We start from the raw sequence: 20459 nt of genomic DNA on the forward strand, positions 1-20459 counted from the left end.
ATTATAAAAATGTATTTAAGAAAAGAAATATAAAAAAACTTCATTTATTGTTGACTTGTGTGTGTTTAATATTCTTCTGATTAAAATGGAACTATTTAAACGAGTTGTAGGCAGCCGGCAGGAACTAATTGGTTGCCATGGTTCCGACCGTTCATACAGGAACACAACATGACTGCCGCTGCCTTTAGCTAGCCAGTTAACTAACCGCCAAAATAATGGCTAAACAAGTTCTTTCATGTGTTATTTAAAAAAAACAAGAGTTGAGGAAGAAGACACGCCGCTGCCTCCCTCAGCTGAGTCCACCCAGCCCTGTTCTTCAGACTAATCAGCCCACAAGAAGGTTAGCCCGGGCCCGTCGGCGGCCGCTTGCTCCCAGTGCTCTATTCAGGGTCAACCTGACGCGGGTTTTACCCGCCAATTTATCTGCAGTTGATGACTTTCACACCCAATTTGAAGGTATTTCCCTGCACTGTCAAGAATGGAAAATCAAGGTACTTCTCAACCGCGGTATGGACAGTTTTCTTGGTTAAATCACAGTGTAAAGGACGAGCGTTTTTGTAAAATGTGCAGACATTTTCCGAGCGGAGCGGAAGCACCTGCAAAAAACACCAGACCAGCAAGCACCGCTCAATTTCACTGGACCAGTTTCAAAGCTACAGGGCAAATAACAAAACTGCAGGCCAGGGGAATGTGTGAAGTCAAATGAACCGTGATGCCATGGACTATTCATTTATGGAGAGGAATCGGGACCATCTAAAAGTTGTTTTGCATGCTGTACTGTTTTGTGCAGAGCAGGACATCACCCCTTCGTGGACACAGAGGAAATACAGATGCTCTCAATTAAAGAACGATTCAAGTTCATGTGAAAATATGTGCTGACCCTGTTGTCCTTTGAAAAGGAATTCACTGACTCGCTGAACCATGATGAGCTCATTTCTGTGGCATTTTGTGGGCCATGAAGACAACAATGGTAAGCCTGTTTTACTATTTTTTCCACTACTTCAGCCCATGAAGAGATTTCACGTTAGTAATGGTATGTTCTGTATAGGCCTACTGTTAATAGGCTACATCATTTTAAATTAGTTGCAAATTTTTCATGCAGAAGCTCAGCCAGATTTCTATGTATGTGGTGATTGATTTAATATAAATGAAGGAGTGTTTTGTTCTTTCTTAAAGGTCCCATATTATTCTCAATTTTCAGGTTCATACTTGTATTTTGTGTTTCTACTAGTACATATTTACATGCAGTAATGTTCAAAAAACCTTTATTTTCCTCATACTGTCAGCCTGAATATGCCTGTATTTACCCTCCGTCTGAAACGCCCTGTTTTAGCGCATTTTTTTACAGAATTGCAACAGAATTGCGTTGCTAGGCAACAGCTTGGGTCCATGTGTACTTCCTGTCAGCTGATGACATTCACATACACTGCAACAGGAAATAAACTGGGACCCATTTAGAATGTTTACGTTTAAAATTGTGTCAAGGGTCTAAATATTGTATATTCGTGACATCACAAATGGGCAGAAATCCTGACAGCTTGTTTCAAATGCAGAGTTTCTGAATACGGGCTGTGTGTATTTCCCTGTGGATTGAGTGTTTTGATACTTTCACAGTATTTATATAGGACTTAAGCCTGTTTTATAATAAAAAAACATGAAAATCTCACTTTTTTATAATATGGGACCTGCTTGGCATTTGATGTTATATGTGAGCTGACCATGGTACTAGAGTAACAATAATTGTAATGAATGCAAGAGGAATATATGTGTGATTTATGTCATTCACACATTCTCTACTGTTATGCTTAGTTGCCACTTGTGCAATACAATGGTCACTTAACGGTGCCTGTTGAGCCCATGCGCTGCCAGTTCTGTAATCTATAAGTGTATTTTAGCCTGAATTAGATATCATGGATGAGTTTTTGTCTATACAGTTGTGTACAGCCTTTAAAGACTAAGCTCTGTTGGTTGAGCATGTTGTAAAGGCAGTGTTTAGCTGTTATTGCCTTTGTAATGCAGAATGCATGCAGAAAAGTAAAGTAAAGTAAGTTTTTAGAAGTCCTTTCTGGGAATAGATGGCCCACCCACTTTTGTATTGGCCCATCCTACGCCACTGATTTGCCACTTTTCAGATATAAAATCCCCAAACTGGCATAACGCTAAACTGCCAGGAGGAGCTAAAGGATAGTTCACATTTTGTCAGATTCTGTCTTTGCAGAACTCCACTGAAAGAAATGCATTTTTGCACCTAGACACAAGACTTTGGATTTTGTCCACCATTTTTCTTGTGAGTATTGTTTTAAGACACGCCTAAAAAAAGTGAGCCTATCCTTTGAAATATTGGTAGTAAAAGAAAGATGCAGTGAATGGTGATAGTTTTTTTTCCCCCATTTCCCAGAATGATCAAACTGAATTACCCAGAATCACAAAGTCAATTCAGAAAATGTATTTCAAAGTCATTATTTAATAAGACAATGTACAAAAATATTGGCGCTGATACAGCAGGCGTAGCATTGTGGGAAGTGGTAGGTAGGAACAATGAACAAGGAACAATATTGGGGTGTACTGGTACGCCATGGGTTGTGACACCACTCAATTTGGAAAGAATATCCCTTGCGTACGTTATGTAAACACACATTGATATTTATGTCGGAATCCAGAATCAATATTTCTAAAATCTAGGAAACAAATGCCATAATTCAGACATGTTTTATGTATCAGAGATGAGACAGTGGTCAGTTTTCTGTAATATCCGTTCTGTTTCATATTAGGAAGTAACAGCTCAACTTTTGGCACATTGTCATCTTGTTGTTTTTACCTCCAAGGCAATGCATTGGTCACTTTTATGGTTACTTTTTCCCACTTAAGACTACCAACTTTGTTCTGGTCCTAACAGCAGTGGGAAGGACGAAGCATGGTGAGCTCTGTGATCATCACCAGTGCAAGCGCACACATAAGGGGCTCAGCGCAAGTGTCAAGACCAGGAAGTAGGGGGTACTTGTTAGAAATAAAGCAGAAAAGGTTTTACGATGACGTTAGACGCTTACAGGCTGTAAGGGGCTGAAGAGGTTTTGGGTATCTGTGGCTCAGTGATTTTACAGGATCTGTCGGGATCTTCCATAGCTCATGCCCTCCTGACTGGCGCCCTTGTTGGACCCCATCTGTAGACCAATCACACTTTTGCCCGCCTTCATCTGGTCATCGCTGAAGTCTCGCTTGTTCTCCTGGGCTTTCCTGCAACATTGAAAATGTCACTGCATTAATAGAACTAAACCACAGTCTTTGTTCACTTATTCTACTTGGAGATAAAGCAGTTGACATTTCATGTGTTGGACTCACTTGAAGAACCAGCTAGGGTCTCCCTTGTATGTGCCTTCATCCTTAGTGAGGGCCAAGCTGCCCAGAGCTGACAGGGTCCTCTGCACCGCCGCCAGGTCCTTACCTGTCCCCACACACACATACAGCAAGGATTATTAACTCGAGCATCAGTCACATTATGATGTAAATGTACGTATATCGTCGTATCCAAGCATAGAGTGCTCCAGGAATGACGTATTTTTGTAGGCCAACCAGGAAGTTAACATTGCCCTGAATTCCCTCGACAAAACGCCAATGGGATTTTTCCATTCCATTGGGTCATCCAAAAAACTGACCCACTGACTTCCAGACGAGCGAATCGGAAGTACGAAAAGTTTTAGGACTCATTCCTGTAGCACTGTATAGTGCTTAAACCCAAGCCAAGTCCAGCATTAAATGTTTGCAGTAACCGAGGAATGAAGACCATGAGACCCCTCTCACCTTCCCAAAGGTCCACGGTCTGGAACATGTCGGTCTTGGTGACTCCATACTTCTCGGAAGCGTTGAGGAACTGGGAGATCTGCTCCATCTGTTTGAAGGCTGCGGGTGAGCTCTGGATCTTCTTCACGGGTTTGTCTCCGGAGAACAGACTGTTGATCAGTTCGCTCAGAACCTGCGGAAGACCAGATGGAGTGACAGAGGGTAGAAGAAGAAAAGGGGAAGAAAGGAAGAAGATTAACAAAAAACATCACAACATCTAGATAAAACAACAAGTGATCAAACAGGCGTGTTGCACTCACACATCCGTCTTTCAGCCAGGCCTGGAAGCCGATTTTGCCTTCCTCTGGCTTTCCCACACCGGAACCACACTGACGGCTGATCCACTCCACCAGGATCTGCTCCAGCTCGGCGTCGTACTTGCTGTCGATCTTATCCTGAACATGCCGGCTCAGGCCGAAGCTTGGACCTTTGTTAGCCATGCCGACTCCCTGGGAGAACGTGAAGAAGGAGAGGTGGATGGAGAAGATGGACAATACAGTGGGGGGGGGAAATGGGTAAAAATTAGTGAAAAATGTCATGAAAAATGATCTCTGGGGAAAGTATGAAATCGTTTCTTGATCTTCACCGGTACCGTCCTTATCTCCCATCTTGACAACTTAGAGCAGAGTATATATTCATGACAACATACAGACTTTATAAACTTACTGTTTTCCTGTCCCAGTATTACCTTTTACTCCAAAATAGTTGTTTTTAGGCAATACAAACAACAGCTAACACTCACATTGCAGTGAAACTTGGATTTAGCCTGTATGCACAAACATGCATCAATGCAAATAATGTAGATGAAGGCATATTTACTTTCAAACACACACACAGATACTCCTTCCATATACTGTACTGCATACACCAATACAATTGAGGACATGCAAGTCAAAAGCGTGTATTTAAGCGTAAATGCACCTCTCCCAGAACAGTGGCATTAACAGCGTTATGTCTCCTAATACACACCATTTAGCCCTATCAGGACCTGTGTCTGAGGCAAAGTGGTGTACAATGGGAGCTCTATACCAGCCAGCTGATTTTTGCATATTTTCCCTTTTAACACACCCACACACTCTCCTGAGCTCTGTCAACACATATATCATTCCCAGCACTGTTTTTGTATTATGCTTCTTTATTGCCGTTGGGCCGACAGCCAAGTGCAAAACTCATATCAAAGTGCTGTCTGCACCATCCAACCTTTGTTGCCATCTTTGATGTCAGGTCACTTCAACTTCCTGTTCCTGGGGAAGTTCAAATGTTAAAGGTTAAACCCAGGAGTTGACTGGAGGAGGCTCATCTCTGACATAGGATGGGGGATGTTGTAACCAAGGGCGACAATACACTTCAGTTTAGGAACAATATGCAACCCTTTTGTGTATTGCCTTTTTCCACTGATCACAGGATTATTTTTTCCAATTGGCAGTCGTATTCATTACAAAAAGTGACAAAGTGTCAAGATGGGCCAAGACTGGGCTGACGTAAGTCTTTTTATGGTTCAAGTAATTCTGTCTCATCATATTGCCAATATACAAACTAATACTGTAGCTAATACTCAAGTTCTTCTTTCTTTCCTTCACCTAATTTCTTTCTTCCTTTCCTTTTTACTCATTTCTTTCCCCCTTGCATCCTCCCTTCCTTTCTCTTTTCCATCCCTTTCTTCTTCAACTGCTCTGAGGGCGTGAAACTGTAGATACAAAGGTTTCCTCAGACCTCCAATATATGGCAGCTGAAACCAGGTGTGAATATAATGCTGGCATATTCTCACCTTTTAAATTGATATGGAGTTGCCTATTTACTAGGGCTGTCAATCGATTAAAATATATAATCGCAAATTAATCACACATTTTTTATCTGTTCAAAATGTACCTTAGAGGGGGATTTAATACTCTATATAAATATTGTCCAGAAACCCTCACAGGTACTGCATTTAGCATAAAGAAATATGCTCAAATCATGACATGGCAATCTCAAGCCCAACAGGCAACAACAGCTGTCAGTGTGTCAGTGTGCTGACTTGACTATGACTTGCCCAAAAACTGCATGTGATTATTATAAAGTGGGCATGTCTGTAAAGGGGAGACTTGTGGGTACCCATAGAAACCATTTTCATTCACATATCTGGAGGTCAGAGGTCAAGTGACCCCTTTGAAAATGGCCACGACAGTTTTTGCCTGCCAAAATTTAGTGCAAGGGAGCAACATCATCATTCATTTGAAGTTGTGGTTGTGTCCACCTGGTGAATATAAGTCAGGAAATAACTCTCTTTAGCTGCTAAATGCTCCGTTTTGTTCATAAGCCTCGAACTTTGTCTGCTGTTTGGTGCCGAGCAGGAAGTGCGCAGCGAGTTTATCAAGCATTTTCACTAAAAATAGCTGACTGTTGCAGCTGGAAATTAATCTGATAAGAGTCTGATTTACGTTTACTTATACAGTAAGTAAAGTAACATTTTTAATGCAGGACTTAACCATAGTGGAGAATGTTTTACTTTCTGGTAATGCTAAATAAAGCATACTTGTTCCACCACTGCTAATAGATATACTGCATGTGTGCATATTGGTGTCTGCATGCCAGCGGCATTAACGGATTCCTGCCCAGAGCGTCCGCAGAGTGTTACCACCGACCCTGATTAATATTCTTTGCATTCCCTGTGGGGCTTTTCCAGGCCGCAAGAAACCAAACACACATGCCGGGCAACACGCTCACTTATATACAACCACAAGATCAGATACTATATTTTATCATCTGTCTGCCTTTCAGTCTTATTGGCACACACACACTCATACCCCTTGTGTTATGCGTCATTTATATAATCATTATCACAGAGTAATATTTGTCTGCTATGCCGTTAACTTGTCTTTTTTTCCATTGGCCTCTCGTTCTTAGCCTCATAAACTAATCACTGGACCACAATTGCAAATCAAACACACACACTACACTCTTTGTAGGGAAAGAAACAGAAGTTATGTCCACCACATTGTGCACTCGATGCCTTCTCATGTCTTGTGAAGAGAAGAGAAGTACTATTTCTCCCATAAGGCCTCTGTCTGTTTGTGTGCATTGCATGACAACCATGTAAACATCACATAATATTTTAAGAGGTCAAACAAGTCCGTTAGGAGCCTGGTCCTCTATTTCTGGTATTTATGTGCATCTAGGGACTTGTTATCCTTGGGAGCCGGCCAAGGTCCAATAACTCAGGATGATCTGCTAAACAAGCTTCTGTGCTGTCAGGCTGCTTCTCCTTCATATTTACGACAGTGTTCATTTTATATTTGTAACAAACTCTCTATAAAACTGCCTTTTCAGTAAAGCATGAGCTATCTACTGCAATATCAGGGAAGGTTAATGCCGACTTTAAATTCTGCAACTTTTCATACCATTACTAAAGCTATTTCTACAAGTATTACTGCTGCTGCTAGGACAATTACTACAGGTATTATAGTACAAAAGCTTCCTCTGTTACTGCTGATCCAACTTGCTGATGCATCAACAATATTACAATACTACTACCATAGAATCAAACTATCCATGCATAAAATTAGGGCTTGGCAATATGACGATATAGATGGTCAAAATTATATAAAAATGTCTATGATATATATTTTTTCTATATCGTTTCTATCACTATCTAGTCTAGGATATATTTATTTATTTTTTCTCTATAATTTCACTTAAAACTTTTATGGTCATTTTGCACTGAAGTTCTTAAAATGAGAAAATACTTTTCATTTGTCAAGTATTTAATTTGGACAGGAGTATACAAAAATAGCCTTTACCATGTGGTCATTTCATATAGACAATTTATTTATTGAATTACCAGTAAAAATTGGGATATATATCATTATTAAGATGTGAAATGATCTATATTGTGATAGAAGATTTTGGCCAAATCACCCAAACCTACATAAAATCTGTCTCTGCAACTATAAAATCACTAGTCTAGCGCTATGTACTGCCATGTGTCATGTACTAGTACCGCTATTTGCAGCTTTAATTCATTACTACGGATAATTATAACGCTATGCAGGAGAGAAGGATTATTACTGTAAGTAATCAAATGTTTCAAAGGAATGTTTCTAAGATTCAGTTAAAAGATTGAGCAATAAAATAAAAGTAATGACCTTGAACATGGCTAATAAATAAAGAGAAAAGACTACAATACAGAAAGGAAACTATGGAGATAAAGTAAAAGTAAGCCTTAAAATGCCTCAATTCAAAAGTCCCAAAGTGCTGTATCCCACAAACATGACTTCATCACCTCGGTCCCTCCGTTCATCCATCTCTCTGAGTTGTGTTTTTCCTGCTGTGTTTCTCTATTACCATGGTAAATCCGCCTAATGCCAGAGCAGGAAACCAGTGTGAGGGCTGCGGCAACTGTGGCAGCCCGAGAGGACATGGCGTCATGCGGCCTCGCCTCCTCCACAGTTAACTAGCTAACCGCCATATAATGATTTGTTACGTACAAACGGCCCTGGACTTGTTCACAGTCACTGTAATCATTTTATCCTATCAAGGTCAGGGTTAGATATAAAGCAGATGAAAGCTTGGCTTGATCAAGCATCTTACTTAAAGGAACAGTGTGTGGCATTTAGGGGGATCTATTGGCAGGAATGGAATTAATACGTATGTTTTCTTTAGTGCATAACCACATAAAAGTAATAAATAAATCACTGTAGACGTCATTGGAGTCCTCTGGCTGATGTGCTGCACAGTAGGTCAACTCCATCCTCCGCCTCAGAGCTCTTTTGTTACATGACTCTGTGGTTTATGCCAGCTGCACAGAATCTGCTGCTCCGCTTAGACGTGCCAGACTTTTATGAGCACTGACAGCATTTTCTGAAATGGCCGCCAAGACCTTCATGGTTCTGATTATTCTTCTGACAATCTTTATAGCTGCTGTGTGTCTGAGCCGCTGTACTCCTACTGACTCTGAAGTGCAGATAGCTTTGTCCGATTCAGCTCGGTGCCAGAGCCCCTGCACTGTTACACGGATGTGGTTAGTTCCTGGCCTTATAAACCGCTGTGCCTCTGTGTTTATGCTGCTACAGGATTGGCAGTGGAGATTAGAGTGTTATCTGCTCCTGGTGCTGCTGCCCACTGGTACAACTCCCTTATGTTATTACTGCTGGCCTGGTTTTACTGGAATCACTGGGTGTGCTGCCATCACAGAAAGCTTTAGATACTAGGGCTGTCAGTCGATTAAAATATTGAATTCTTTAATACTCTTATCAACATGGGAGTGGGAAAATATGCTTGCTTTATCCAAATGTATGTATATATTACAAATATTGTCCAGAAACCATCACAGGTACTGCATTTAGCATAAAAAAATATACTCAAACCATAACATGGCAAACTCAAGCCCAACAGGCAACATCGTCTGTCAGTGTGCTGACTTGACTATGACTTTTGTGATTATCATAAAGTGGGCATATCTGTAAAGGGGAGACTCGTGGGTACCCATAGAACCCATTTTCATTCACATATCTTGAGGTCAGAGGTCAAGGGACCCCTTTGAAAATGGCCATGCCAGTTTTTCCTCACCAAAATTTTGTGTAAGTTTGGAGCGTTATTTAGCCTCCTTCATGACAAGCTAGTACGACATGTTTTCTAGTTTCATTTGATGCCAGTATCTTCCCACTAGCTTTAAAACTGAGCCCTACAACCTAAAAATCGCAAGTTGCGTTAACGCATTAAAGAAATTAGAGGCGTTAAAACGAATTTGCGTTACCGTGTCATTATCGCGTTAACTTTGACAGCACTAGTGATTACCTTTCATGCCTTGTGAATTCACAAGGCTCCCAAAAAGCCCATGTATGGCAGCGGATCATTTGCTTGTGCAAATAAAAAGTATGTACACTGACAGAGATATGCAACGCTGTCTGGCTCTTCTTCACCCTCTCCTCGCTTCACATGGAAAACATATCAACCCTCAAATAACATCTGTATATCTGTGTACTTGCAATGAGACCATCATCTGTCACAATTAGGGTTATTGTGGAAACCCTAGGAAAAAGCAGTCGGATTGTGTTCAACCAGGCTCCATGTTAAAACAGCAGTTTTTACCAGATGATTATTATAAACACTTGATCGATCACATGAAACTAATAGCATTCTTATACCCACACAGGATTGAATGCAACAGTAACTCAAACAAAAGGTATGACAGTCATATAATCTACTAAAGACTTAGGAAACGTCAAACTTATATACATATGATAGCTACTCTTTAACTCATGGTCAAGTGCAGATGCATCGCAAAGTGTATATATTTGCATACCAAACTCTCCTTGAACATTTGAATGAGTACAGTGCTCTTATTTTGAAATGACTTGAACTTTGGATATTATCACCTTATATTCAAACACAGAAGATGAAGGACACACATGCATATTTTTTTTATAAGAGGCTATAGGAAGGCCTCAAAACTACTGACTGAGTGGTCTATAAAGCCTCACGCATCTGCCACTTTGTCCTACTAACTGTCCCAAATCCAGCTTCAGGAGCTTTTTTATCCTAGATGGAGGAATAAACGAAAAGTATACTCACTGTGTGAAGGAATAGGTCAGTTCTCTGCTGGCTACTACTGCAGCTACTAGTGGGGTTGAGTGAGAATGCTTGACTGAGTGTTTGTATATGCTTCGCAGGGACCTCCCTCTCAAAAATGCCGGCTTAAAAGGAGCAGATGAGGAAAGATGACTTCACTAGTCTACCAAGAGAGAGAGGGAGGGAGGGAGGAGGAAGGAGGGATCGAAAAGGAGAAATAGGAGGGAGAAAGGGGAAGGAAAAAAGGAAACTTCATCCTTAAAAGGGCATGGCCTTTCAGCAGTTCTCCCTCTCCCTGTCCGTGCGTCTCTTCCCCTCACGTCTAGTTAAAAAGCCCAGCCTTATTTGGGTAGACTGTTCCATGTAGAGCAGAGACAGCAGCCAGGCAACGTTGGTTTGGTCAGCACAGCAGGAATTCTTCTAATACTTTCACCACATCCCTCCTCGCTCAAAGTGGCAGCAAGGTGGCGAGGAAGAGGATGGGGGCTGATGGGAAGGGGGGGGGGAGAGAGGGAGGAGGAGAGATGGAAAGAGAGGAGATGGGGCTTAAGGAAAATAGAGAAAGAAGAACTGGATCTGGTGTTGGTCCGATCCCATTGTAGGGAAGGAACTATGTCAAAATTACTCTTTGTTTCCACAGTTTTAAGGAGGGAAGGAAGAGGAGAGGAAAGGAAGAAATAGATTAGAAGAAGAGGAGGGGAGAGGAGTCGAAGAAAGAGAAGACAGGAGAGGAAGAAGGATGAGAGGAGAGGAAGAAGGAAGAGAGGAGAGGAAGAGAAAGAGGGTGGAGAAAGAGGAGAGGAGACAAAGAAAGAGAGGACAGGAGAGGAAAGGAAGAAAAAGAGGAGAGGAAGAAGGAGAGGAAAGGAAGAAAGAGAGTAAAAGAAGATGAGAGGAGGGGAGACAAAGAAAGAGAGGACAGGAGAAGAAGAAGGATGAGAGGAGAGGAAGAAGAAAGAAAGGAGAGGAAGAAGGAAGAGGGTGGAGAAAGAGGAGAGGAGACAAAGAAAGAGAGGACAGGAGAGGAAAGGAAGAAAAAGAGGAGAGGAAGAAGGAGAGGAAAGGAAGAAAGAGAGTAGAAGAAGAGGAGAGGATAAGAGACGAAGAAAGAGGACAGGAGAGGAAGTAGGATGAGTGGAGAGGAAGAAAGAAGAGAGGGGAGGAAGAGAGGAGGAGAGGAGATGAAGAAAGAGGACAGGAGAGGAATTAGGATGAGTGGAGAGGAAGAAGGAAGAGAGGAGAGGAAGAAGGAAGAGGGTGGAGGAAGAGGAGAGGAGACAAAGAAAGAGATGACAGGAGAGGAAAGGAAGAAAAAGAGGAGAGTAGAGGAGAGGAGAGGAGAGGAAGAGGAGAGGAGATGAAGAAAGAGAGAACAGGAGAGGAAGAAGGAGGAGAGGAAGAAAATGAGGAGAAGAGGTGAAGAAAGCGAGGACATGAGAGGAGAAAGGAAGAGAAGGGAGGAAGAGGGAGGAGAGGAGAGGAGAGACGAAGAAAGAGAGGAAAGGAGAGGAAAGGAAGAAAAAGAGGAGAGGAGAGGAAAGGATAGGAGAGGAAGAGGAGAGGAGACGAAGAAAGAGAGGACAGGAGATTAAGAAAGAGAGGACAGGAGAGGAAGAAGGAGGAGAGAAGAGGAGAGGAAGAAGGAGGAGAGGAAGAAAACGAGGAGAAGAGGTGAAGAAAGAGAGGACAGTAGAGGAAGAAAAAGAGGAGAAAAGAGGAGAGGAGATGAAGAAAGAGAGGAGAGGAAGCGAGAGTAGAAGAAGAAAGAGAGGACAGGAGAGGAAGATGGAGGAGAGGAAGAAAGAGAGGAGAGGATGAAGGAGAGACAGAGATGGGAGTCATCATAATTCAGACAGAGAAGTCCATGTAAGTCCTGGGTCTTCAGCTACGCCCAGTGTGTGGTGTGCATGTGTGTGTGTGCGTGCGTGTGTGCGTGTGCGTGTGCACGTGCATGTGTGTGTGTGTGTGTGCATATACCACGCCACCACCACTCATGACATTTCCATCACTTCCAGTCACTCTTTGGCAGCACTCCTGTTTGAATATAAGACGTGTTGAACATATGCTCATAACTGAAGTTGGCTTCACTCCCTCAGTGGAAAGTCAGATAGATCACACTCAGTATGGAACCACTCTTACTTAAACACACACGTAGCGTTCATAGACAAAGCTGCAACTAATCTGATTGCAATGTTGAGAACATTTTAGTACACATTTTGTTGTCTCTTGACCACAAAATCTAAACAAAAACAAGTCTGTATCATTGGCCTTTTGCAGTGTGTTCACCTGATGTGTATGAAATAAATGGTGAACATCTGCCTCATAATAACAGCGTAATTCATTAAGAAAACAATCTTTCCAATATCACAAAATATTTCTCTCACGATCACAAGAAAACAACATCTTTGAAATCTATTTTGTCTCTTTTTGTCTTTACGTTTTGGTTCCTATAACATTCAGTGCCATATGGCTGTGGGCATCTCATTAAATCCTACTTCCATCAGCTGTAACTAGACCAGAGCCAGATGTTGTCTTTAACGTCTTTATTTGTCATGAACCATTACAGTGGAGCAGGCGTTGGCAATGACATTTTTGTATGTGTTTTATTGGGTATTCAATGTGAGTAGTTGACTGTGAGGAAAACTATGGAAGATTTAAAACCCCTATCTCACTTGATTTATTACCTCGATTTAAACATTGTAAACATGAGTTTATGGTCTCGATCGCTAGTTTCAAGTCCTCTTCAATACAGCATGATGTTCATTTAGTAAATTATGGTCCCATTTAGAGTCAAATAGACCATAAAGCAGGGGATGCTTTAGGGTGTGGCTACCTTGTGATTGACAGGTCGCTACCACGGCGTTGTCTGTGTTTTTGTCTTATAACTTTAACCCTTTCATAGTGTGTTTTCACTTCATGAACGTTAATTATAACCTTTTTGGACGCCTGAAAATGTCTTATTCATTGTTTGGTTGTACTTAGCTCCACCCTCTCGTGTCACTTCGAGTCGTGAGAACGTCGCTGCTAGGAAACAGCAACATTAACGTTACTGTCGGCGTCTAATAGCCACAGAGGCTAACAATTTGGCAAGTTAGCAAGTGGGTAACATAATGCAGTTGAATTCAAAGGCATAATGACAGAGGAAATAGATGAGGCCGTTGGGAATATCAACATTTTCCTCAGACATATTATAAAATTACGAAGAAAAACAATGAATTTACGATATATTCACTTATTATGCACCGAAAAAAGTTAACTTCCACGGCCTCCGCCCTTTCTGACAACGTCAACAAACACGTCACAACTCATGAACTCTGAGCTTTCAGACACTTTCCACTTAAAAGGTCGTGAATACCACAAGAGGGGGGCGTTCATATGGACTCCTCTCGTGAACACGGTAAACACGACCCCATTTGAAGGAAGCATTATAGACAGTCTATTCATGGACCCACAAGTCAGAGCTTCCTGCTACCTCATAGAAGCTTCCTACAGAATGACTGGTATGTCTCAACTCTCATTGTGTGTGTGTGCGTGTGTGTGTGTGCAGCATGAAGCTGCTCCTACATCATGTGTTTATTCAACTGAAGGAATTTACCTTCCATGAAAGGCACTTGTTTACAGTATTATACCATATTGTCATAGGCCAAACGTCATCGTTGTTATCATTCCCAAATTATTATCAATGCCTCTGACTGCTACCTTTTTCCATTCATGGTCTACATGTATGTCTCTCTCTGTGTGTGTGTGTGTGTGTGTGTGTGTGCTAAAAAGCATAACAAATATAAAAATAAAGGTACATCACCTGTCAAATACACTTGTATTATTTCCAAATCAAAACAATGTCACACGTCATTGCAGTTAGTTGCAGGTAGTTTATTCACATGCATTCTCATATATTTTAGAATGATTCCAAACTTGCAAATGCAAAAATATAGGCGTGCGCCTCTTTGTGACTGATCATAAATGCCTGCATACACATGCACCAGTCTATGTGTGTACGACTTATCTTGTTTATCTCTACCGTGGTTAAACTATGTAACTACGTAGTACTATGTACTCTCTGTACAATGGTTAAACGACGGGGGGCTCGTCCCACGATGGGTCACAAACCTACTTCTGGTGGGTCAACATGTGGCAAAGAACACTAGTTTGTTTTCATGAATCAGGATCTCAGTTGAGCGCGGATAAATTGTGAAAGTTTAATAATCATCGTCATCATGATCATCGTAGGTGTGGGGGTACAGTACGTAACCAGTAAAGATATTGTTCTTTATTGAGTGTGGTGTTTTACTGGATGTACAGAGCTTCCTCCCGGCCATCAGCTCAACGTAGACCTGATCGCCTCTCTGCATTTCCAGAACCACCACCTGGAAGTATACACAGTAAACGCTGTCATGTTTCATGTACAAAAATCCTGTTAAAATCACAGGGAAAATGATTTATTTCCCACAATTTACGATTTTTAAATTGTAATATTTGATCACCATTTGTGCAATTGTGTTACAATCTGATTTTTTTTTTTACCTGATTGGCATTGTCTTCATAATCTTCTCGATTTTGCTCCCAGACACCGACCACCGCTTCCCCGTTCTTTATCAGCTGGACCTACACATACAACAAAACACAAAATTAAGCCGATACTGAATCAAATATCTGGATCGGTTATCAGTGACAATGGGGCCGATCTGTTAAATTCAATTCTATGATTAGATACTATATACATTAAATACTGGAATTTTAATTCCTGTTTAAGTTTTGACCAATACGTTGTTGCATTAACAAGATTTACACTTGACTAAATTTAAATCTATGTATTTTTTTTGTTACATTTTGTTTTACAAAGTTAGGAAAGCAATGCTTAAGTCAAGCCTGATGTTGCCTTACACATGAAAGAATGATCCCAATCACTTCCACACAGTGAGACATACAGCTTATTAATTAAACACTGGTATCGCTATCAAAAAAAAGTCAGATTGGTGCATCCCTAAAATTAAGTTACAAATGACTTTGCTGTTGCTAATGCGGGTAAACCAGCAGAATGTGTTCTGAAATAAGATATTTGTTAAGTCTATCTGGTTGGTTTACTTTGTGGTAGAGGCTCCCATCTTCCTGCACAGATGAGTAGACTGTCATGGAAAAGACAAAAACGCCATCACAAGGTGCGGTGAAGACACCTGGAGAGGGAGGTGAAGAGTTAGTGGAACTGCAGTGATGCATGTTTTACATAAGGCTTTAATTTAAAATGGTGGGTAAAGCTTTCATAAGTCATGTTTCCTACCCATGGACGGTTTATATCCATTGCCATCGTTAAGAGTGATGTTGAAGTAGGGGACTGTCACTTTATAATTGAAAGGACCAAAGCACAGAGTATTGGGATCAAGAACGTTGTCCTCCATGCTGGCTGTGAAGGCAATCTGGCTGTATTCTGAGAGTAAGAGAGAGAGACATTTATTGTGTTGTACAGCAAAGTGTCCACAAAAAATCATTTTTTAACATACTTTCTGTGTGTGTATTGCCAGTAATGTTGGTCCAAATCTAACATCCATCAGTGTTATGGGTGTTCACCTGTGAGCGCGTGTACTCTGTATTTCAGTTTGGCAATATTCATCCACAACTCTGAAATCCTAGTGAAGGTTTGCTCTTCCAAATCGAACATTTCATTGGCTGCACAGCAGCAGCCGCGCTGGCGATAGAAGGTACAATTGCAGTCCCACTTGGTACACTCCAGCGGTCCTTCCCATTTGACTGGAACAGAATGGAGAGATGGTGAGAAAGGAGAAGAGAGACAAGTGAGAAACAAGTTCATCATGGAGGGCAGTTTCAAGCAGGACTTTGCTGCAAATAAACATGCTTGCTCTGTCGACTTTATCTGAGTAAAATTAAAGTAAAAAAAAAAAATAGGACTGTCAAAGTTAACACGATAATAACACGCTAATGCAAATTCGTTTTAACGGCACTAATTCCTTACCACATTAACGCAACTTGCGATTTTTAGGTTGTAACGGGCGCAGTTTTAAAGCTACAGTGAAGATACTGGTATCATATGAAACTAGAAAGCCTAAAGAATATAACCATATCATAATAGCTTGTTGCAAAGGAGGCTAATTACCCACGAGTCTCCCCTTTACAGACATGCCCACTTTATGATAATCACATGCAGTTTGGGGCAAGTCATAGTCAAGTCAGCACACTGACACACTGACAGCTGTTGTTGCCTGCTGGGCTGCAGTTTGCCATGTTATGATTTGAGCATATTTTGTATGCTAAATGCAGCACCTGTGAGGGTTAATGGACAATATTTATAATTTCTGTGTTGGTAATTTATTTCTAATAATACATATATACATACATTGGCATAAAGCCGCATATTTGCCCACTCCCATGTTGATAAGAGTATTAAATACTTGACAAATCTCCCTTTAAGGTACATTTTGAACAAAAAACGTGAGCTTAATTTGCGATTAATCGCGACGAATATTGTACGGACAATCATGCAATTAATTGCGACTAAATATTTTAATCGATTTACAGCCCTAAAAAACAAAAACACATTTGAGTTACAAAGCATTCATAAAAGACATACAGCTTACAGATGAACCATGCACAGGGTTGGAAATTAGCACCAGCCACCAGCCAAATGCTGGTAAAATATGCAAGTAGCTGCTGGATTTGCTTCACTCACCACCAGCCAAAGAAATCAATGGTAATCTATTGAGTGGCTGGTAGGTTTTGGAATCCACCAGCCACAGTGGCAAGTGGACAAAAAGTGAATTTCCAACCATGAATATGACATGTGTTTACTGTGTGGATGAGTGCTAGAAAAATAAGGAATAAAATGAGGCAGTATGTGTGGCTTACGTGCAGCCATTTTCAGCACTTCAATGTTGGTGGAGTGGGTGTCCCCATGACCACAGAGAAACAGCGAACCCAACAGGAACAAAACTGGTAATACAACCATCTGAAAAGAAAAAGCAGTCAGTCATGGGTTAATACGAGAGGCTAAATGCTCAGAGCAGTGTCACAAGGTGATTTACACGTAATACATTTTACATTTGACTTAAAATATTCAATGTCTTACAGTTTCTGAATTCAAATCAGTAATTGTATTTCTGTGCTGCTTGTATTCAGAGTTCAATCTGTTTAAATCTGCATTAAGCAATATTTTTTATATTTATATTGACTCAAGTGTTTCTGTGTTTTGTATCAACCAAACTCTCCTCAGACTTTATCCACTTTTACACTCCATGATTGTGTGTTTCTGCTGTTATTACCTGTCCAATATGCAAATAATTAAGAGCAGCAATTTGTACGAAACAACACTGTACACGTGTTAATGTTCTGCAGGTCATAATGTCATATGGTCGCTGGTTTAACAGCATTTCAATGATTTCAATGGGTAACTAGTCAGCACCTTCTTCACATTGAAATAATGTTATATTCATCTAAATGCTGATGGAACAATCATTTATGCTACCGAGACGTCTACAAAACTTTCACTTTCAAATCAAACTTAGCCTGGTTTTAATCTATATGAAGAGTAAGTTTGACCTGCAAATCACCAAATCAATGCTGCTCTGAATCAACAAGGCAACGTTAGCTATCTGTCCAACATTAAACAACAAAGCATCAAGTTAACTATTGGCTGTTAAAGAAATTCAAACATCCAGCAGCTATCATATTCGTTTTTGTTTTTGACTCTTTCTGAAATTTCTTCATGTGAGCTTAAATAATTACATAGAATAATAATACTTTTTAAAAAGGTAAAATAATCCAAAAGTGACAGGAAGTATAGATATCACAACTGACTTTAATTAACCCTCCATTATTTCATCTAACAATAATTCCATTTCGAAAATGACCTTCAAATTCCAGATGTGTTACGATACCTGTCAAACCAAACCTGTTTTTGTGTCACTCAATCATTTTACCCAATAATTAGCGAAACTATTTTAGCTATAATGATTGATGGTTGACAACCAGAGATTGATGTTGACATTGTTTTTTTAAAAGTATATAATTGGAAACATAAACTTACTGTTTTTCTTTTGTTCCTCCCTCTCCTTGGTCTGAAAGACTACGTCAAGGTCTTGTGAGTTTGTCAAACTGAGAGTAAGAGTTTTAAGCAAGAGGGTGGTTTCGCTTCTTATTGATGCTCTTCAGGGGATCCTCCCCTTGATTAGGTAAATGACACCTCCTCACACACACACACACACACACACACAGGTTTCAGCCAAACACTAACAATTCCTTCTACAAACTGGGCCACGTACGGTTCACCCCTGGTAATACAGTACTCTAAAATGGTTTTCCTTTGGTGTGAAAGAAAAAGAATTGATCTTGTTGCACCTTTCGGCACCTTATTGTTGGGTCCATAATAGCCCTTATCGGGACAGCAGTGTCTGATTGCCGCCCTCCTAGAGGACAGAAATGCTGATATAGAGAACATTGTTGCCAGGTCCCTGAGGGTATAATGGCGTACAGACAAGAAGACAAAAGAAGCTGATAGGAAGGTGTTATCGGCCCATCGATAAAGGCCTAGATCTGAGAACAATACACAGCGTCACCTGGTTCTCATGCCGAGATACTTTGTGTTCCCATCATTGCTTTCCCTTTGGATATTGTCGGAAACCCAGATGTATTGATTGTGGTTTGTTGTGTGTTGAGATATGTGATAGTTACTTGGCTAAAGTGGATTAAACGATCCTCTGTTTAATTGCCAATATTCATTCAATAATAAGTCACTAAAGGGATAGGTGTTGCCTCCTTTCATCGTGTTTTTGACGGATACAAAAAATTCGGAAAGACATCCAAGCTGTTTGTGCAAAATGTGCTGTCCAGACAAACAAAGAAGCTGGAAACCACCTTAATCTTGATATAGAGATTTGGGCTAATGGGTCTCTGGTTGTTCTACATGCATTTGATAGCTGACTGTAGCGCTGTCGGTAAATATTGGGTAACATTTTATAATAACCATCGTTTATTAATGGTAAATTGATAGTTAATTAAACTTATTTAATAGTTAACAAACAATGAAATGATAATTCATGTTTACTAATTTACAATAACAGTTTATTGTTGCACAGATTATGACATTTACTATCTACATACAAGTATTTGTTAATTAAAATATTATTTATGAACCTTAAAGAAATTGTTTGTAAAACATTTATATAAACATTTCATTTTACAGGTTCACAAATGTCATGGTAATTAGGTCATAATTACCAAGTAACCTATTTAAAATTTGTTTGTAATAACTGCCAAATTACCCCAATATTTACCTCAAAATTTATCGAAAATTACTTTATTATAAACATTATTTAATAATTATATGCCACTATTTCCCAATAGCTGATAATTTATTTAATACATTTAATAATATAATAATACATTTAATTTATTAGCAAATAACTTGTTTGAAATTTCTTTAAAAACTCCCTGAATCATTACATTAACTACCAGGTTACATTTGTGGAGACAATAAGTCACACAATGGTGAGATTTGTGCCTGATCGGAAGAGTCTTCTATTAGTTTTGGTTTTCCACCTCAAGCCTAAGGGCACTATTTTAATGATTATATGCTATTTTAGCATGTAATTATTAAATAATGTTTATAATAAAGTCATTTTCGATACATTTTGAGGTAAATATTGGGGTAACTTGGCAGTAATTCCAAAGAAATTTCAAATAGATTACTTGCTAATTATCACCTAATTACCATGAAATTCGCAGACCTGTAAATGCCTAAAAAAATAGTTTATAAACCATCTATAATCATTATTTTGATGGCTATTATAAAGTTTCCACTGATGATTATCATACATTGTTAAATGGTTAATAAATACTTTGTACAGTGTCTATAAACAATATTTAGATAGGTATTTAATACTTAAACTATGGTTAATTGGTTTCTGGCCCATCCATCTATGCAAAGTTTATAGATGTTTTGCAAACGATTTATTTAAGGTTTCCAACTCATTTAGCAATCCCTAACAAATACTTAATATAATTTATAAAATGTTTGTGCAACAATAAACTGTAAATAAATATTTTACCAATGTCATCAGAATGTA

The 20459-nt window shown here is 39.9% G+C and overlaps 2 protein-coding genes across 3 annotated transcripts; both read right to left on the reverse strand.

Annotated features, from left to right (window-relative positions):
* Positions 1-2444: 2444 nt before the first annotated feature.
* tagln (transgelin) lies at positions 2445-10542 on the reverse strand. Of its 2 annotated transcripts, XM_037775560.1 has the most exons (6): positions 10390-10539; positions 5038-5081; positions 4098-4286; positions 3799-3970; positions 3340-3442; positions 2445-3234 (listed from the first exon to the last, which is right to left on the reverse strand). In XM_037775560.1, exons 2-6 carry the CDS (start codon positions 5047-5049, stop codon positions 3096-3098), a joined length of 615 nt encoding a protein of 204 aa, XP_037631488.1. In that variant the 5' UTR covers positions 5050-5081; positions 10390-10539; the 3' UTR covers positions 2445-3095. The 2 variants fall into 2 exon arrangements, with proteins under 2 accessions (XP_037631488.1, XP_037631489.1); XM_037775561.1 differs by lacking the exon at positions 5038-5081 and having other exon boundaries at positions 10390-10542.
* Positions 10543-14238: 3696 nt separating this feature from the next.
* Positions 14239-18570, reverse strand: cbln18 (cerebellin 18). The gene is made up of 7 exons (XM_037775559.1): positions 18422-18570; positions 17245-17344; positions 15952-16131; positions 15665-15811; positions 15472-15560; positions 14911-14991; positions 14239-14753 (listed from the first exon to the last, which is right to left on the reverse strand). Exons 2-7 carry the CDS (start codon positions 17342-17344, stop codon positions 14586-14588), a joined length of 765 nt encoding a protein of 254 aa, XP_037631487.1. The 5' UTR covers positions 18422-18570; the 3' UTR covers positions 14239-14585.
* Positions 18571-20459: the final 1889 nt, after the last annotated feature.

The sequence above is a fragment of the Sebastes umbrosus genome, chromosome 7 (assembly GCF_015220745.1).
Source record: "Sebastes umbrosus isolate fSebUmb1 chromosome 7, fSebUmb1.pri, whole genome shotgun sequence".
In the NCBI taxonomy this organism is placed as follows: Eukaryota; Metazoa; Chordata; class Actinopteri; order Perciformes; family Sebastidae; genus Sebastes; species Sebastes umbrosus.